General features: G+C 39.2%; 1 protein-coding gene across 3 annotated transcripts in view; it reads left to right on the top strand.

The window, feature by feature from the left end:
• The window catches only part of cryzl1 (crystallin, zeta (quinone reductase)-like 1), an 83,671-nt gene that overhangs the window by 56,111 nt on the left and 12,381 nt on the right, over positions 1-15,179 (top strand). For 2 of the 3 annotated variants that reach the window (XM_059650189.1, XM_059650190.1), the window contains 2 exons: positions 2,382-2,402; positions 8,181-8,279. In XM_059650189.1, the coding sequence (XP_059506172.1) occupies positions 2,382-2,402; positions 8,181-8,279 (120 nt within the window). The remainder of the gene's footprint in view (positions 1-2,381; positions 2,403-8,180; positions 8,280-15,179) is intronic. The other variant, XM_059650192.1, reaches the window with a different exon arrangement.

The following is a 15,179-nucleotide window of genomic DNA, read 5'->3' as shown; positions in this document are numbered from 1 at the left end:
CTTTTTCATAGCTAAAACTGTCCAGCCCAGACATCATCGTGGTAAATCTCCTTTGCACCCTCTCTGATGCAATCACATTCTTCCTATAATGTGGTTTCCAGGACTGTCCACAATACTCTAGTTTTGCCCAAACCAAAGTTTTATACAGTCCTGGCATACTCTCTCTGCCCTTAAACACTGTGCCTTGACTAATAAAGACAAGCATCCCATATGTCTTCCTAACCACTCTATTTACCTGTCATGCTACCTTCGGGATAGGTGGACATGCATACCAAGGTCCCTCTGATCCTAGATACTTCTCAGGATGCTTCCCAGCATCATAGTGTTCATCATGTATTTCCTTACACTGTTTGTCATACCAAAGCACATCACCTTACACTTGTCCAGATTGAATTCTCTTTGTCACTGCTCAGTCCATCTAACCAACTTGACTATATCCTCCTGTAATCTAAAGATATCGGTTTTGCTATTAATCACCCTACCAGTTTTTGTGTCAAGCACGGATTTACTGATAACCCTGCTAAATTCAAGCGTATGTTATTTGCATATACTCTAAGCAGCACAAGGGTCCCAACACTAATCCCTACAGAACCCCAATGGATATAGGCTACCGATCACAAAAAATTCCTGTGATCCCATGGGCTCTATCTGTCTTGTGACTTTATCTAGTTTAAGGATGCAATGAGGTTTAGAGTTGAATTGCTCTGGTGGAACCCTGACTCCTCTTCATTTAACAGGTGTCGATGACCATTTGTTGCTTGCTGTTATTTTGCGGTGTTGGTGTAAAAGAAAACTGTTTTTTGGATGGGAGTTTGCTCGCTGAGCTGGAAGGTTTGTTTTCAGACGTTTCGTCACCATTCTAGGTAACATCATCAGTGAGCCTCCGACAAAGCCTTGTCAGAGGCTCGCTGATGATGTTACCTAGAATGGTGATGAAGTGTCTGAAAACGAACCTTCCAGCTCAGCGAGCAAACTCCCATCCAGAACCTCAACCTGAGCTACAAATCTTCTCAAAACTGTTTTTTTGTTGACGCCGAAGTTGAAGTGCAAACCCAATTTAGCACATGAGCTGTCTTTGAAATTCTCTACATCATCTGTATTCTTACCTTTGCGGTACTGTGGCACATTGGTTAGCACTGCTGCCTCACAGTGCCAGAGATCTGGGTCCAATTGCAACCTTGAGCGCCTGTCTGTGTGGAGTTTGCATGCTCTCCCATGTCTGTGTGAGTTTCCTCTGGGTGTTCTGGTTTCCTTCTACAGTCCAAAATTGTGCCGCTTAGGTGGATTAGCCATGCCACATTGCCCCTAGTGCCTGGGGATGTGCATGTTAGGTGGATTAGCTATGGAAAATGCAGGGTTATCTGGATAGGGTGGGAGGTTTGAGTCTGAGTGAGATGCTCTTTGGAGAGTGATGTGGACGTGATGTGCTGAATGGCCTGCTTTCATACTGTAGCAGTTCTATGATACTTTGAATATTTTTAATCAACCTGTTATGACACACCTGGGCAGATTGGACTTGAACCCAGGCGTTCTTGCTGAGAGTTATTGATATTGTCCACAGTCCACAAGACCTTCAATTGTCTTAGAGTAATTTCTTGTCTTGCGTACTAACCATTATAATTTTTGAGATTTCATTCCCATTAGTCTACCCTTTAGTAGATTTGGTCATTATTTAATCTTCTGTTTCTCCTTTAGGAAAGGGATGTATAATTTTTAAAAAATCCTTTTTAACTTCATATTCTTGGCCACATTTTTTAACACTGCTGATAGCCAGATTTTCTTGATTGTGCTGTTATTACTAGTCAAGTTCCAGAAGCTTTCTCAATTGTCCTGATGACTTGTAAGAATTGGAACTACATACGAGTAGTCCCTCGTCCTACACTTGGTGTTGGAAAGCCTGGTTTGATGATCTCACTTCAGACAAGATATTCCTGATTTATATTCACAGTTCTATTTATTAAGACCTTGATGGTTTGAAGTACTTTTCTTTTTTCACTGTATAATATGCCAAGAAACTAACTACAGAAGTATTTAAATTATATTAATTTTGAAGACTTAAAATTCTGACATTTTTATGAAATGGTGTATTTTAGTTATACAGTATGTCTTAAGGCGTGAAGTATCAAGTAATATGCATATTTTGATGAAATATTTCATTGGTCTCATTACAGTTAAAAACCTGCTGTACTTTAGTTTTCATGTTCAGGTGATTTTAGAGTTTGGTATCTATATTTTTCATTCTTCAGGAGCATGTAACTTAAATGACTATGGATGGACATCTTTTTGTTTCCGGCTTTTTGAATGTGATTTCATTTTCCAATGTTTCATTTTGTTTTCTCTTTATATCCTGTTCTTGCTGCACTATGGCTGTAATTCCTAAGGTATCAGACAACCTTTAGTAGGTAAGTCATTGTTTCTAAGTAATCTGAAACATAATTGCAATAAAGCCAATATGTTCTAACTCAAACCAATTGTACTATGAAGAAATAAGTTTCTCCTCCTTGTCTAAGCAGCCCTTTGGAAACTACGTTAGCTTGAACAAGTTGGTCTGAAGGGCCAAATTTGTCAAGCTATTAAATAAAGCTACAGTTATATTCTAGTGCTGTGCCATTAATGGTGGTGACCCTGCATTATAGTATTATCTCTTGAGTTGTGCTCAGCATCTGAAGGAACTGAGGAACCACTTGGGGTGTGTATTCTAAATTTGAGTATAGCCACAATCTTGTTATGTAGATTAGCAGGCCCATTTTTCTATACTCACTGAATGAATTCAAACGCCTTTTTCACTATTTGGTATTCAATTCACTGGGGTCTGCAGTACTGTGTTGAGAAGCATTCCCTGCTTCTATCCACTAACCCCTGTAAACTACAACAGCGGCCCTATATATAAAGAATCAAACTAGATGCTCCTTACCCAGTGGGCAAGCAGTGCTTGCTTTCTGGGTTAGTACCTTGAACAAAAAATAAAAGTAGTGATTGACTTTCAAACGGCAGTACTTATGTGTGTGGAATCAGACAGTTGTCTTGCTGCAATGCTAAAGAACTGAGCCACGTCATATTGCTGATTGACTTCAGGCAAAATCAATTTTAGTATATAAAACGGGATTGGACAGAAGTGCTTGATGAGTAAGCTGTGGGGAATATAAAGAGCATTCTGGCTGTAAGAGCATTCAGTGATAGACCGGCCAAACAGAATGAGAATTACGTGTATCATTCGAATTGGATCATTCAAACACGCTTGGACCACGAGTGTTAGCATTTGAACTTAAGGATTTTATACCTGTGTATGCAAACCTCAACAACTGATTTTAAAGCTGTTTCCCATCAGATCAGTGTTTATTTATCAACTTGAATGTATTTCAATATGAGCACCGATGTCCAGTATTAGAATGTAAAAACAGAAAAATCTGGCACAGGAGGAGACCATTCAGTCTAGTATCCCTGTGCTGGCAAAAAATGGGGCTGCCCATCTTAATCTTCGATTCCAACCTTTTGGTTATGGCACATCAAGTCCACATCAGAGTACGCTTTTGAAATATGATGTGGTTTACCTCTGCTATCTTTTTCATGCCTTTAGTTCCAGATTTTCATCACTGTCTGGATGAAATTGATTTCTCCTCCATTTTCGTGGGTACTATCTAACTGTTGCTTTAAATGTGTCATCCCTGGTTATTGACTATTCAGCTAAGTCAAAACAGGCCTTCCTACCCTCTCCATTAAGGCCCTTCAGTGCAGTAGTAATTAGCTTCTAGCTTCACATTTCATAGCTGAAGTACACTACTAGGAGTGTGTATATGAGGATGCACCAATGAGAACTTCTGTCCTGATTTTTTTTTAATTGTACCATACCTCACTAATGAAAAATTAGATATACTGAATTTTATTTTACATTGAAGGAAAAAAACTAAAGGATGGCAAAGTCAACTTGGCATTTAAGATTTTTTGATATGTGACTGGAAAAGTTTTCACTCTAACTTGATGGGCATTATCCAATCAAATGCAGGTACTCATCTCGAGTTAGTCAGGCATTGTGCCTAACATCTGGATAAGCATTAAATACACACACAGGGCATCGCGCAAAGGTTGAGTTGTATTGGGTGATATAGAGGCATTTGATCATCTGAACAGAGCTAGCACACTTTGTTCAACTAGAATTGAGTGCTTTTGTTGTTTAAGAAACTCTAAGTCTCTTATTTGTACAAACTAAACTTAATTTGTAGTTGGCCTTAAATGAATCTCTACAGTTTAAATTCTAGAGGTACAAGTAATGAGCATGGGTTTTTTTTTAGGGTTTCAGTGAAAAAGCAGATTGATGAAGAACCAGCTGAAACTGGCTAAGCGACTAAGCTTCTTATTGAGAGCATATATCCGTAGATAATTTAGTGTGATTTAGAAACTAAGATTGTAACTTAGTATAGGGTGCTGGTTGAGTGTCTCAAGTAGCCAACTCGAGGAGGGAAAGAGGTGTTTGTTTACTTTAGTCTGAACAAAATATAAGTTTAGTGAGTAGGATTGATGTCTTTAAAGTAAAAATGTCTTTGGCTGTGTTCAGTTCACTAGTCTTTTCTGTTTTCCATTTGCTTAAAAGTAGATCATGAGGTAAAAAACAGATACTCATCTGTAAAAGAAAAAAATTCAAGGAAAGGTAAAGAGCAGGCATCCTAATATAACTGAAGATATTAAAAGAAGTAGCTGCAGAGATAAAACAGGTAACTGTGGGAGAGTTAGCATGACTTCATGAAAGGAAAATCTTGCCTGAGAAATGTACTGTAGGTCTTTTAGAAGGTAGCAAGCAGCATTGATACAGGGGAAGCAATAATATAATATATTTAGATTTTCAAAAAGCGTTTGAGAAGGTATCACACGTTATGCTGCTTAATAAAACTAAAAGCCTGTGACGATGTAGATTGTAAATTAGCATGGATAGAGGATTGGCTAACTAATAGAAGATGGCGAGTTGGGGTAACAAGGGCATTTTCAGGATGGCAACCCATAACTAATGGAGCGCCACATGGTTCAGTGTTGGGAGCCACAATATTTCATGTTATCTACTAATATAACTTGGTCAAGGAAAGTGAAAGTACTATTGACAAGTTTGCAGATGACAGTCTACAGAGAGATATAGACAAAGGCAGATGGAATATCTTCCAATCTCATCTCCATGGAAAATCCTGCCTAAAGTTCTTCCTCATTATCCTAACCTGATAGGTGTGCAAGGGCAGGTGGGGAAATTACCTTAATTTTTGTTGAAAACTAAGATTTTAAAATTTTAGTTTCAGCAGACATTCACTCATTAAATCACAGTTCAAAGCTTTCTGTCATGATACTTGCCCATTAAAACAAAATTATTATTTACATGGAATAAACAAGGAAAGTGTGAAGGCGAATGAACTCTTCCTAAAATTGCTTCTTCACCGTCTGCAGAGTTTGCTTCCTGAAGAAATACATTCATTCATTGTTCCTTTTTGTACAGTTACAGCAGTGTAAAATACGATTCTAAATAAGCTAACTTCTGTTGACACAAATAAGGAATTATTGATGCAGTGAGACAGAGTCAAAACATGATCAATGATCGCACTATACAGAAAAGAGAAAAGAAATTGAGCCCAACAATTAAACCTTAAGATACATTCAAATAAATATCTGGAAAAACTTGCACAAGGGGCTATTTCAGATACTGTTACGTCTGGCTAAAATAGTTATGTGACTTAATTCTAACTTTTCAATAGTAGAGGTTTTTAGTTATAACCATGTTCTGCTATGATGTCATTGAGTGTAAGCAAAATTAATTTTTAAGAGTTTCTTCTGGACCATGTTTCACCTGCAGCAACTTCCATCTTGGTGATTTGAATTTTCAGTGCAGTTGTTAGGTGAGGTGACCCCAAATTCACATTTTAATTCTTGAGTGGACGGGGAGATTTTTCAAGTGTTTGTATCTAAGACAGAGTAGCAAGACAAAACCCACCCAAGATCCTTAGACAGCACCTTCCAAACCCACACCTACTTCAATCTAGATGGGCAAGGGCAGAAGATACATGGAACACCCTGTCTGTAAGTTCCCCTCTAAGCTACTCCTTCACTGTTACTGGATCAAAATTTAGAAATTTGCCCCGAAGGGTATAGCGCATGGACTGCAGCAGTTCAAGAAGGCAGTTCACGACTACCCTCTCCGGCCCAACTTGAAAGGCCAATAATAGCTGACCAGCTGGCGATGCCCATGCCCCAATGGTGAATAGTGTGATGATACTATGGCTTTGAGAGGTCTATTATGTCCTTTTTTTTTTGAAGTGAGGTTTTGAGCCAGAGGTGTTGAGTTGTAAACAGCTTGAGAGCCTCTGAGTTTTTTTTTAAAGTTCGAGCTATAGAAGCATCATGAATTTGTGGAGTCAGGCTCCCACAGAACCAGGGTTTTAATTTAGCTGCTTTTTTAGCTCCATTTGTTGAGGTTTGAAGTTGCCTATGGAAGCTGAGATACATCTCTTGGCTACAACAAAAAGCTGGAGTTCTGTCTCTGTGCCAGACTTTTCTTTTGGTGTTCTCTCCTCCTGGACTGGAGAAATACTGCATATAAGATATATCTATTTCACTGAATTTGACTTTGTCAAGGGTGTGTTTATGTGATGTTACTATACTGGAGTAGTTGCTGTTTAGTTGTTAAATAATTAGTATTAGAGTTACAGTAAGGGTTTAAGTTATCCCAATGTTTCTTTCCTTCGTTTGTATTTCGGCTGGGTGGAAGAATAAAGTGTGTTTTTCTTAAAGCCAAGTAGTGTGACCAATCAAATTAAATCTGGGATGTAACACCTTGCACTTGCTTTTAAATAAGATAAAAGATAGGGTCTAGTCAATCCCCTTGAGAAATTTTGAGGGAGTTTGGTTTGGCCCATTACAACAGAGTAAAGTGAAGTTATTTAGGTAACAATTGGAAACTGAAACTCGCAAAGAGCAGAAGGCAATATTTCTAAAAGCCTTTTTAGTGTCTGTAAAAACTAAGATTTTTACGCATTTAAGATTGCCAGCCCTGTGATTGCAAACATAACACTGCACTGTTTAATGAATGACAAACTTTAAAAATCTGGAAAAATGATGAATTTGCATGTCATGGGTTCAGTGCTGCGTTATACAAAGAATTGAATTGGTAGGTCAGACCTTGGGTTTGACCAGTTTACTGAGAAACCTAGCCAATAGTTTTTTTTTTACGTATTTTCAATCTTCAGTTCATTTCCTTACTAATATCGTTTGGAGAGTGCAAGTTGATGGCATACAATACCCAATTACTATGCAACATGATGAATTCACATTTTCAAATCATTGTGCTTTCTTATAACCTAAATTATTGAATTTATTCTAATCAATGAATCACTAAATTTGGTTGGTGGAGCCTTGCTATTATTAGTCCAGTGAAATGTTTTGTAATTGTTGTTTATATCCCATTAAAATAATAAATTACACTGGTATATTGCAATCACAAAATATTTTATGATTAATCACCATCATATCCACTCTCTACTGTTTGCCACTAATTGCAAAAAGCTTCAGTGACAAATAACATTTGGCAAATGTCTTAATTTTTACAGTACTTCACTGCCTTTAACTGGTACTAACTTCAGTTGGTTTATTCAGTGTTATCTTTTAATTTCAGAAAAGTATATTTGGATGTGTAATGGTAATCCATAAATTCAAAAAGCCCTTGTTTTCTGAACTCAGAACATTAATAAGAGGCACAGAAAGGCAAAAGACTGTGGGCGTCAGAATTCTGAAATAACACAAAGTGCAGGAAGTACTCAACAGCTTGGCAGTGTCTGAAGAGTGAAAAATGGGTTAACATTTTATGCTGTGATAATGGGAACTGCAGATGCTGGAGAATCCAAGATAACAAAGTGTGGAGCTGGTTGAACACACCAGGCCAAGCAGCATCTCAGGAGCACAAAAGCTGACATTTCGGGCCTAGACCTGGTTCGGGCTCCGGCGTTTCGCCAGCGTTCCAGAGCGGAAACATTTTATGCTGTTACCTTTCATCAGAACTGAAGATTTAACTCTCTTTTCCTCTCCCAAGATGCTGCCAGATCAGCGGAGTATTTCCAAAGTTATATAATAATCAGTCAGGGTGGTATGTTTGAGTCATTGAAAATCAGTGGTGTGATAGACAGGAAATTAATTTGAATTCTGCTGTTTCACAGCCAAGGTGATCAATTTATCCGATGGGAAGGTTGACCTTGTGGATAGTTGTTTAGAAGAAACAGGTGGTCTGGGTGTGAACATCATCATAGACTGTGGAGGTTTGTTCTGTATTTATTAAAATCAGCTACTTTTTTTAGGCTTCTCATTTGAAGCAGAATTTTTTTTGAATGTTATAAAGTCTTCTATCAATGTGTATATTTAAAGATGTGTTTTCCTTAATTGCCCCATACCTATTGGGCACCATTTCTACAGTATCTTTCCATTTATCCAATTGGCTTTTGCCACCTTATCCTAGAGGCCTTTAATCACGCATAAACCATGCAAGAAGTGTCAGTGATTCTGTGTAAAAGGAATCAAACATAATCTAGTACTCACTGAAATATGCACTTGCAATATACCTACTAATTACGAACAGGAGCACTAGTCATTTTCCCACCCTACCCACGTACTGAACATGCAGCCAGTTGAGAGCAGTCCTATATTTTCCTTGGCTAATATCAACAAACTCAGTGCTGACTAGAAGTTGAACTTTGATTTCATTGTCTTTATGGCTCAGAGAGTGAGCCAATTGTTCAGGAAATTTGTTTGAAAACAAAACAGTTGCACTTTATTATTCAAAAGATCAGCGTAAACAGGTTCCCTTTTAAAGTAAGGAGGGAGAGGATTTATTTTCACCTGATTTTTATTTTAGTCCATTTTGTTTTTTTTCCCTCTCCCACCTCTGTTCCAGAAATTACTATTCCAAGAATATTTTGTGAGACTGTACAGGAAGCAGAGTGTCCAATTTACAACAAAAACAGATGTTGCTGGAAAAGCAACTGATGACCCTTCCTCAGCCACCAGACCCGAAATGTTAACTCTGATTTTTCTTCATAGTTGCTGTCAGACTTGCTGAGCTTTTCCAGCAACTTGTTTTTGATTTTATTTCTGATATACAGCATCCGCAGTTCTTTTGTTTTTTATATACCACTTACAAGATGCGCTGCAGAATTTTTTATTCAGTCATATATCCAGTGCCCACCTGAATGCCTGAATTGAACTTGCCTCTACCATACTTCCAGGCAGTGAGTGCAGTAGCATCTACAAGATGCATTTCCAAAATTTATCAAGCCTCCTTTGGCAACATCTTCTAAAACCCGTGATCATTATCATCTAGAAGGACAAGGGCAGCAGATAAATGGGAGCATGACCATCTGCAAGCTCTGTTCAAAGACATTCAGACTAGGCACTTCAGCCCCTCAGGCCTGCTCCACCATTTGTTATGATCACGGCTGATCTCATCTCAGCTTAACCCCATTTTTCTGCTTGCTCTCCATAACCCTTCAATGCATTGCTAATTAACAATCTATCGATCTTCTTCTTAAAATAACTTTATGTCCCAGCATCCACTTTGCTTTGGGGTGGTGAATTTTATAAGCTCATGACCCTTTCAAAGAAGTAATTTCAGTTCATGTTTTAAATTTACTTATTCTGAAAAGCATGGCTTCTCATTCTGGGTTGCCTTCCCTGAGGAAGCATCCTTTTTGTCTATTTTGTCAATCCCTTTTAGCATCTTATATGCTTCCATCAGATTTTCTCTTATTCTTCTTAACTTTAGAGTGATTAGGCCTAAATTCCTCAATCTTGCTTCGTAAGTCAAGCCCCTCACCTCTGAACTGCCTCCATTGCAACTACATCCCTCCTCAAGTAAAGGGACCAAAGTTGTACTCAGTATTCCATTTGCATTCTCATTAATGCCTTGTACAATTGTAGCAACACATCCCTACTTGAATAATCCAATCCTTTAGCAACAAATGCCAAAGTTCCATTTGCCTTCCTTATTATCTGCTGTACCTGCTGACTAGATTTTTGCAATTCATGCACTAGGACACCCAGATCTGTCTGTGTCAAAGTGCTGTGAAGTTTCTCTCCATTTAGATAATAAGTTGCTTTCCTATTCCTTTGACCAAGATGGGTAACCCCACACTTACCCACATTAAATTTCTATCACAAAGCTATCGTATCCATTTGTAAATTTCTTATTCCTTCATAGCAGCTTATTTTTCCACCTATTTTAGTGCCATCTAAATTTGCCTAAAGTGTTGTCTATCTCTGCATCCGCGGCGTGTGTGTTTGTTCAGTGTTGCTTCATCAAAAATCCTGGAACTTTCTCTCTAACAACATTCTGGGTGTACCCACACCAAATAGACTGCAGTAGTTCAAGAAGGCAGCTCATCAAAACACCTAGGGATGAGAAATATATGCTGGTCCAGCCAGTAAAGCTCACATCCCATGAATGAATAAAAAAATCATTCAAAAAGTAAAGGCATCCCTCGGTAGAAGTGACCACAGTACAATTGAATTTTGCATCCAGTTGGAGAGGAAGAAGCTGGGGTCTAAAACTAGTATTTTAAATAAACTTGAATATGGGCCACTTTAGGCATGAGAACTGAGGCAGCTGAAGTGGACTGGCATGCTATGCCAATGAATGGATCAATAGACAAGCAACGACAGACACTGAAGGGGATATTTCAGAATACTCAGTGTACATTCCTGCTATAAAGAAAACACTCTAAAAGGAGAGTTAACTATAGAAGTAAGAGAAAGCGTATAGTTGCACAAAGATGAGTGGCAGTACAGAATTGGTGGGAATGACACAAAGGCTAATCAGAAGGAAGAAGTTAGAATATGAGTAAGATAGCTAGGAATGTAAAAATGGCAAGTAAGAATTCCTATATGCTCTTAAAAAGGAAAATTTAAGTGAAATGTTATTGGTCCTGTTGAGAAAAAAATGGAGATTTAATCGGGGATAAGAAGGGAAATAGCTGTTGAAATTAGCAGTTTTCATCTGCCTTCAGTACACATCTTTTCACTGCCTTTTAGTAACAGCTGTAAGCAAAGAGGTGGAAGGGAGGAGAGAATTTATCAAAATCACAATTAAGTTGGACATGGTATGTAGAAAGTTTAGGGCTGACATGTCTCTGATGGCCTTCATCCTCGGATTTTAAAGTGGTTGCTGGTGATGTAATGGATGGGTTGCTGTTAAGTTTCCACTTGGTCCATTTTGATTTAGCCTCCTCTCTATACATCTTCCTCATCTTTGTTGGTTGGCAGTACCCTTAACGGGCTTTGCATTAGTCAATTGGAAAACCCTGTTGATTTATTGGCAGTAGTTAATCAAGGAAAAAACGTTAGTAACTTCATGATCGGAAAACGAAACCATTTAATTATGTGTGAGAACACTTTGGGATATAATTTTAAAAATAGTTAGCTTGACCTCTGTGGAGAAGGTGTTAAATAGATCATTAACGAAACATTAGCTGCAGCCTTAAAAACACTAAGGTCAGGTTAAAGAAGAGTGCTTATGACAGATGTCAGTTTGAAAATACAATTGAAAACTAGGCAGAACACAACATTCAGAGGGGAAGTGAAATGGGATATTAGAGAACCAAAGTGGAATTATCATAAATGGCAACCAACATAAATGGTAACCATGTATGAAGTTATGGGAAACAGAGGTGACTGCTACAAAGCCAAGGTCTAGATCGTTAACATAGATCAGGAAAGGCAAAGTCCTAATACCAACCCTGGAGAATTTAACTCCAAAGTTGTGATAGTGTAGACGTAATGGGATGAACAGCCTCGTTCTGCACAGTAACACCTCTGTAATTTTGGATTTAATTGGAAAGAATCAGCGTGGTTTCATCAAAGGGAGATCCTGTTTACTGAATCAGTTGAATTTCTTTTGAAGGAGTTAAATGCACATGGATAATAGGATACTGTAAATGGACTGTAGTTTAATTCCTAGAAGGCATTTCTAAGATGCTGCATCAAAAGTTAGTGTGGAAAATAAAAGCTCTTGGTATACAGGGTAATATTAGTCTGGATCAAAGACTGGCTGGCTGGGAGAAAATAGAGTATGCGTAAGCGCTGAGATAGCAAGAACTGCATATGCTGGAGTCAGAGATAGCACAGTGTGGAGCTGGAGGAACACAGCTGGCTGAGCAGGAAAGTTGTCGTTTTGGGTCTGGACCCTTCAGAAATAAAAAGGGTCCTGCCCTGAAATGTCAACTTTTCTGCTTGGCCTGCTGTGTTCCTCCAGCTCCATACTTTGTTATCTTATGCATAAGCGTGTTTTTTTTTCTGATTGGCAGCATGTGATGGGTAATGTTCCATAGGTGTTCGTGCCTGGTCTTTAACTTTCTACAATTTATTTCAATGACTTAGATGAGGGGTGCAAAGGCATGGTAGCTAAATTGACAGATTGCACCAGGAAAGGTAGAAAAGTATGTTGTGAAGTAGTGATGGAGAGGTTTTGATGAATATAGGTATGTTAGCTGCGTGAACTGAAATCTGTTGAAAAGAGCGCCATGTAGGAAAATGCAAAATTGTTCACTTTGGCAAGATTTAACAAGTGGGTAGAGTTTAGGAATAAAAAGAGGACAGCTGAGTGTGTATTATAGACCCCAAAACAGTCATCAGGTAAGAATACATATTTATACAACTTACTGGGATGTGTAAAAGTAATGGTAGGGTAATTGAGCATTTCAACTTTCCAACCTTAATTGGGCTAGCCATAGTTTAAAGGGTTTCAATGGAGAAGAATTCTTGTCATGTATTCAACAGACCTATGTATTTCAAATGTAGAAGGTCCATTGAGGGACGGAATGCTGAGCCTAATTTTGGGAACATTGCCTGGCTGGTGTTTCAAGTGACAGTAGAGAACATTTGAATGATAGTGACCACAGTACAGTACGTTTTAGAGATAGTGGGAGCTGCTGATGCTGGAGAATCTGAGATAATAAGGTGTAGAGCTGGATGAACACAGCAGGCCAAGCAGCATCAGAGAAGCAGGAAAGCTGACGTTTTGGGTCTGGACCCGAAACATCAGCTTTCCTTCTCCTCTGATGTTGCTTGGCCTGCTGTGTTCATCCAGCTCTACACCTTGTTATCACAGTATGTTTTAAGTTTGTTACGGAAAAGGAAAAAAGTGGCCTGCTAAAAATGTTGTTGAAATCGGGGAATAAAAGTTTTGCTAAAAGAAGGCAGGTTTGGCCAAAGTCAACTGAGAGCAGCTACTTCTGAGTACATGTACAACAGATGAATTTGGGCATGTTTAGGGTGAAATGTTGGAGCAACACGCCCAGAGAAGCCTGGATGTCCAGGAATATTAAGGACTGAATAGAAAAGGAAAGAGACTTTCAACAGGTGAAAAGGGAGAAAATCAAGTAGAGCACGAAGTGCAGGGGAGAACTTAAGAAAGCAATTAGGAGAGCAAGAAAGGGGCATGAGAAAACATTGGCATGTAAGATTAGAGTGAATCTCAAGTTAGTCTATAAACTTATCAAGTGTATGAGGATAACCAAGGAAAAAGTTGGGCCAAATCTGTGTGTGGAGCTAGTTGACTTTGGCAGGGCGCTAAACAAATTATTTCACATCTGTCTTCACTTGCAAAGGAAGGTGCTGATGAAGAATTTGGAAAGAGGGACTGAGCGGTTCTTGAGTAAGTTGACGTGATAAGTGAGGACGCATTAGAGGTTTTGGTGTGCTTAAAAATTAACAAGCCCTAACTCCAGATGGATGAAGGGACTGGGGGCATTCTGGTGAAGTTTGCCAATAATACAAAGATAGCTGGACAGGCAGGTAGTACCGAGGAGGTGGGGAAGCTGCTGAAAGATTTAGACAGTTTAGGAGAGTGGTCCAGGAAATGGCTGATGAAATTGTAGCGGCCCAGGCCACAGGGGTAGTGCCAGTTGACTGGAGGACAGATAAAGTGGTTCCACATTTCACGAAGGATAATAGAGATAAACCAGGGAATTACAGAGCAATGAGTTTCACATCAGTGGTAGGGAAATTAATGAAGAAAATTCTGCAGAAGAGAATTGATCTCCACTTGGAGACACAAGGTTTGTTCAGGGATAGTCAATATGTCTGTCAAATGGAAGTCATGCCTAACAAATTTGATTGAATTTTTTGAAGAAGTGACCAAGTGTGTTGTAGTTTATATGGATTTCAGCAATGCCTTTGACAAAGTCCCACATGGGTGACTGATAAAGAAGATAAAAAGCTCATGGGATCCAGGGTAACTTGGCAAGTTGGACCCAAAATTGGCTTAGTAGTGGGAAACCAAGGGTGGAGGTTGGTGAGCAGTGGCATACCATAGGGATCAGTTCTGGGTCCCTTCCCTTATTGTTTGTGAAGTATAGAAATGATATAGAAGAAAATGTGGGGGCGACAACAATGTCTACACATGATTATGAAGAGGGCTGGATGATTGACAGTGAGGAAGACGGTCTTAGGTGGATTAGTCAGATGGGCAAATCAGTGCAGATGGAATTTAATCCTTACAAGTGACAGGTGGTGCACTTTGGAAGAAATGACAGGATGAGGCAGTACACAGTGACTGGCAAGACACTAGGAAGCTCGGAGGATCAGAAGGATCTTGGAGTGCTTTCCCACAGATTTCTGAAGGGAGCTGCACATGTATTTTTCTTTACTTGTTCACAGGATGTGGGTGTCACTGGCTTGGCCAGCATTTATTGCCCAGAACGCAGTTCAGAGTCAACCACGTTGCTGCGGATGTGGAGTCACATGTAGGCCAGGCCAGGACCGTTTCCTTCCCTCGAGGATGTTAGTGAACCAGATGGGGTTTTCCCAACAATCATCAATGGATTCAAGGTGATCATCGGATTCTTAATTCCAGATGTTTATTGAATTCAAATTTCACCATCTGCCATGGTGGGATTCAAACCCGAGTCCCCAGAACATCGTCTGGGTCTCTAGATTAACAGTCTAGCAATAATACTACTTGGCCATCACCTCCCCCAAAAGGGTGGTTGAAAAGATAAATAGGACACAACTTAGTCATTTATTGCAGAGTTTATAAGAGCAGAGATGTACAGACTTTGATTAAGCTGCAGCTGGAGTACTGTGTGCAGTTCTACTCGCCACATTAGTGGAAGCATGCACTAGAGGTGGTCCAGAGAAGATTCACAAGGATGGTGGGTGATGACGTCCAG

The sequence above is a fragment of the Stegostoma tigrinum genome, chromosome 12, assembly GCF_030684315.1.
Source record: "Stegostoma tigrinum isolate sSteTig4 chromosome 12, sSteTig4.hap1, whole genome shotgun sequence".
NCBI lineage: Eukaryota > Metazoa > Chordata > Chondrichthyes > Orectolobiformes > Stegostomatidae > Stegostoma > Stegostoma tigrinum.
This window is presented reverse-complemented; position numbering and strand designations above follow the sequence as displayed.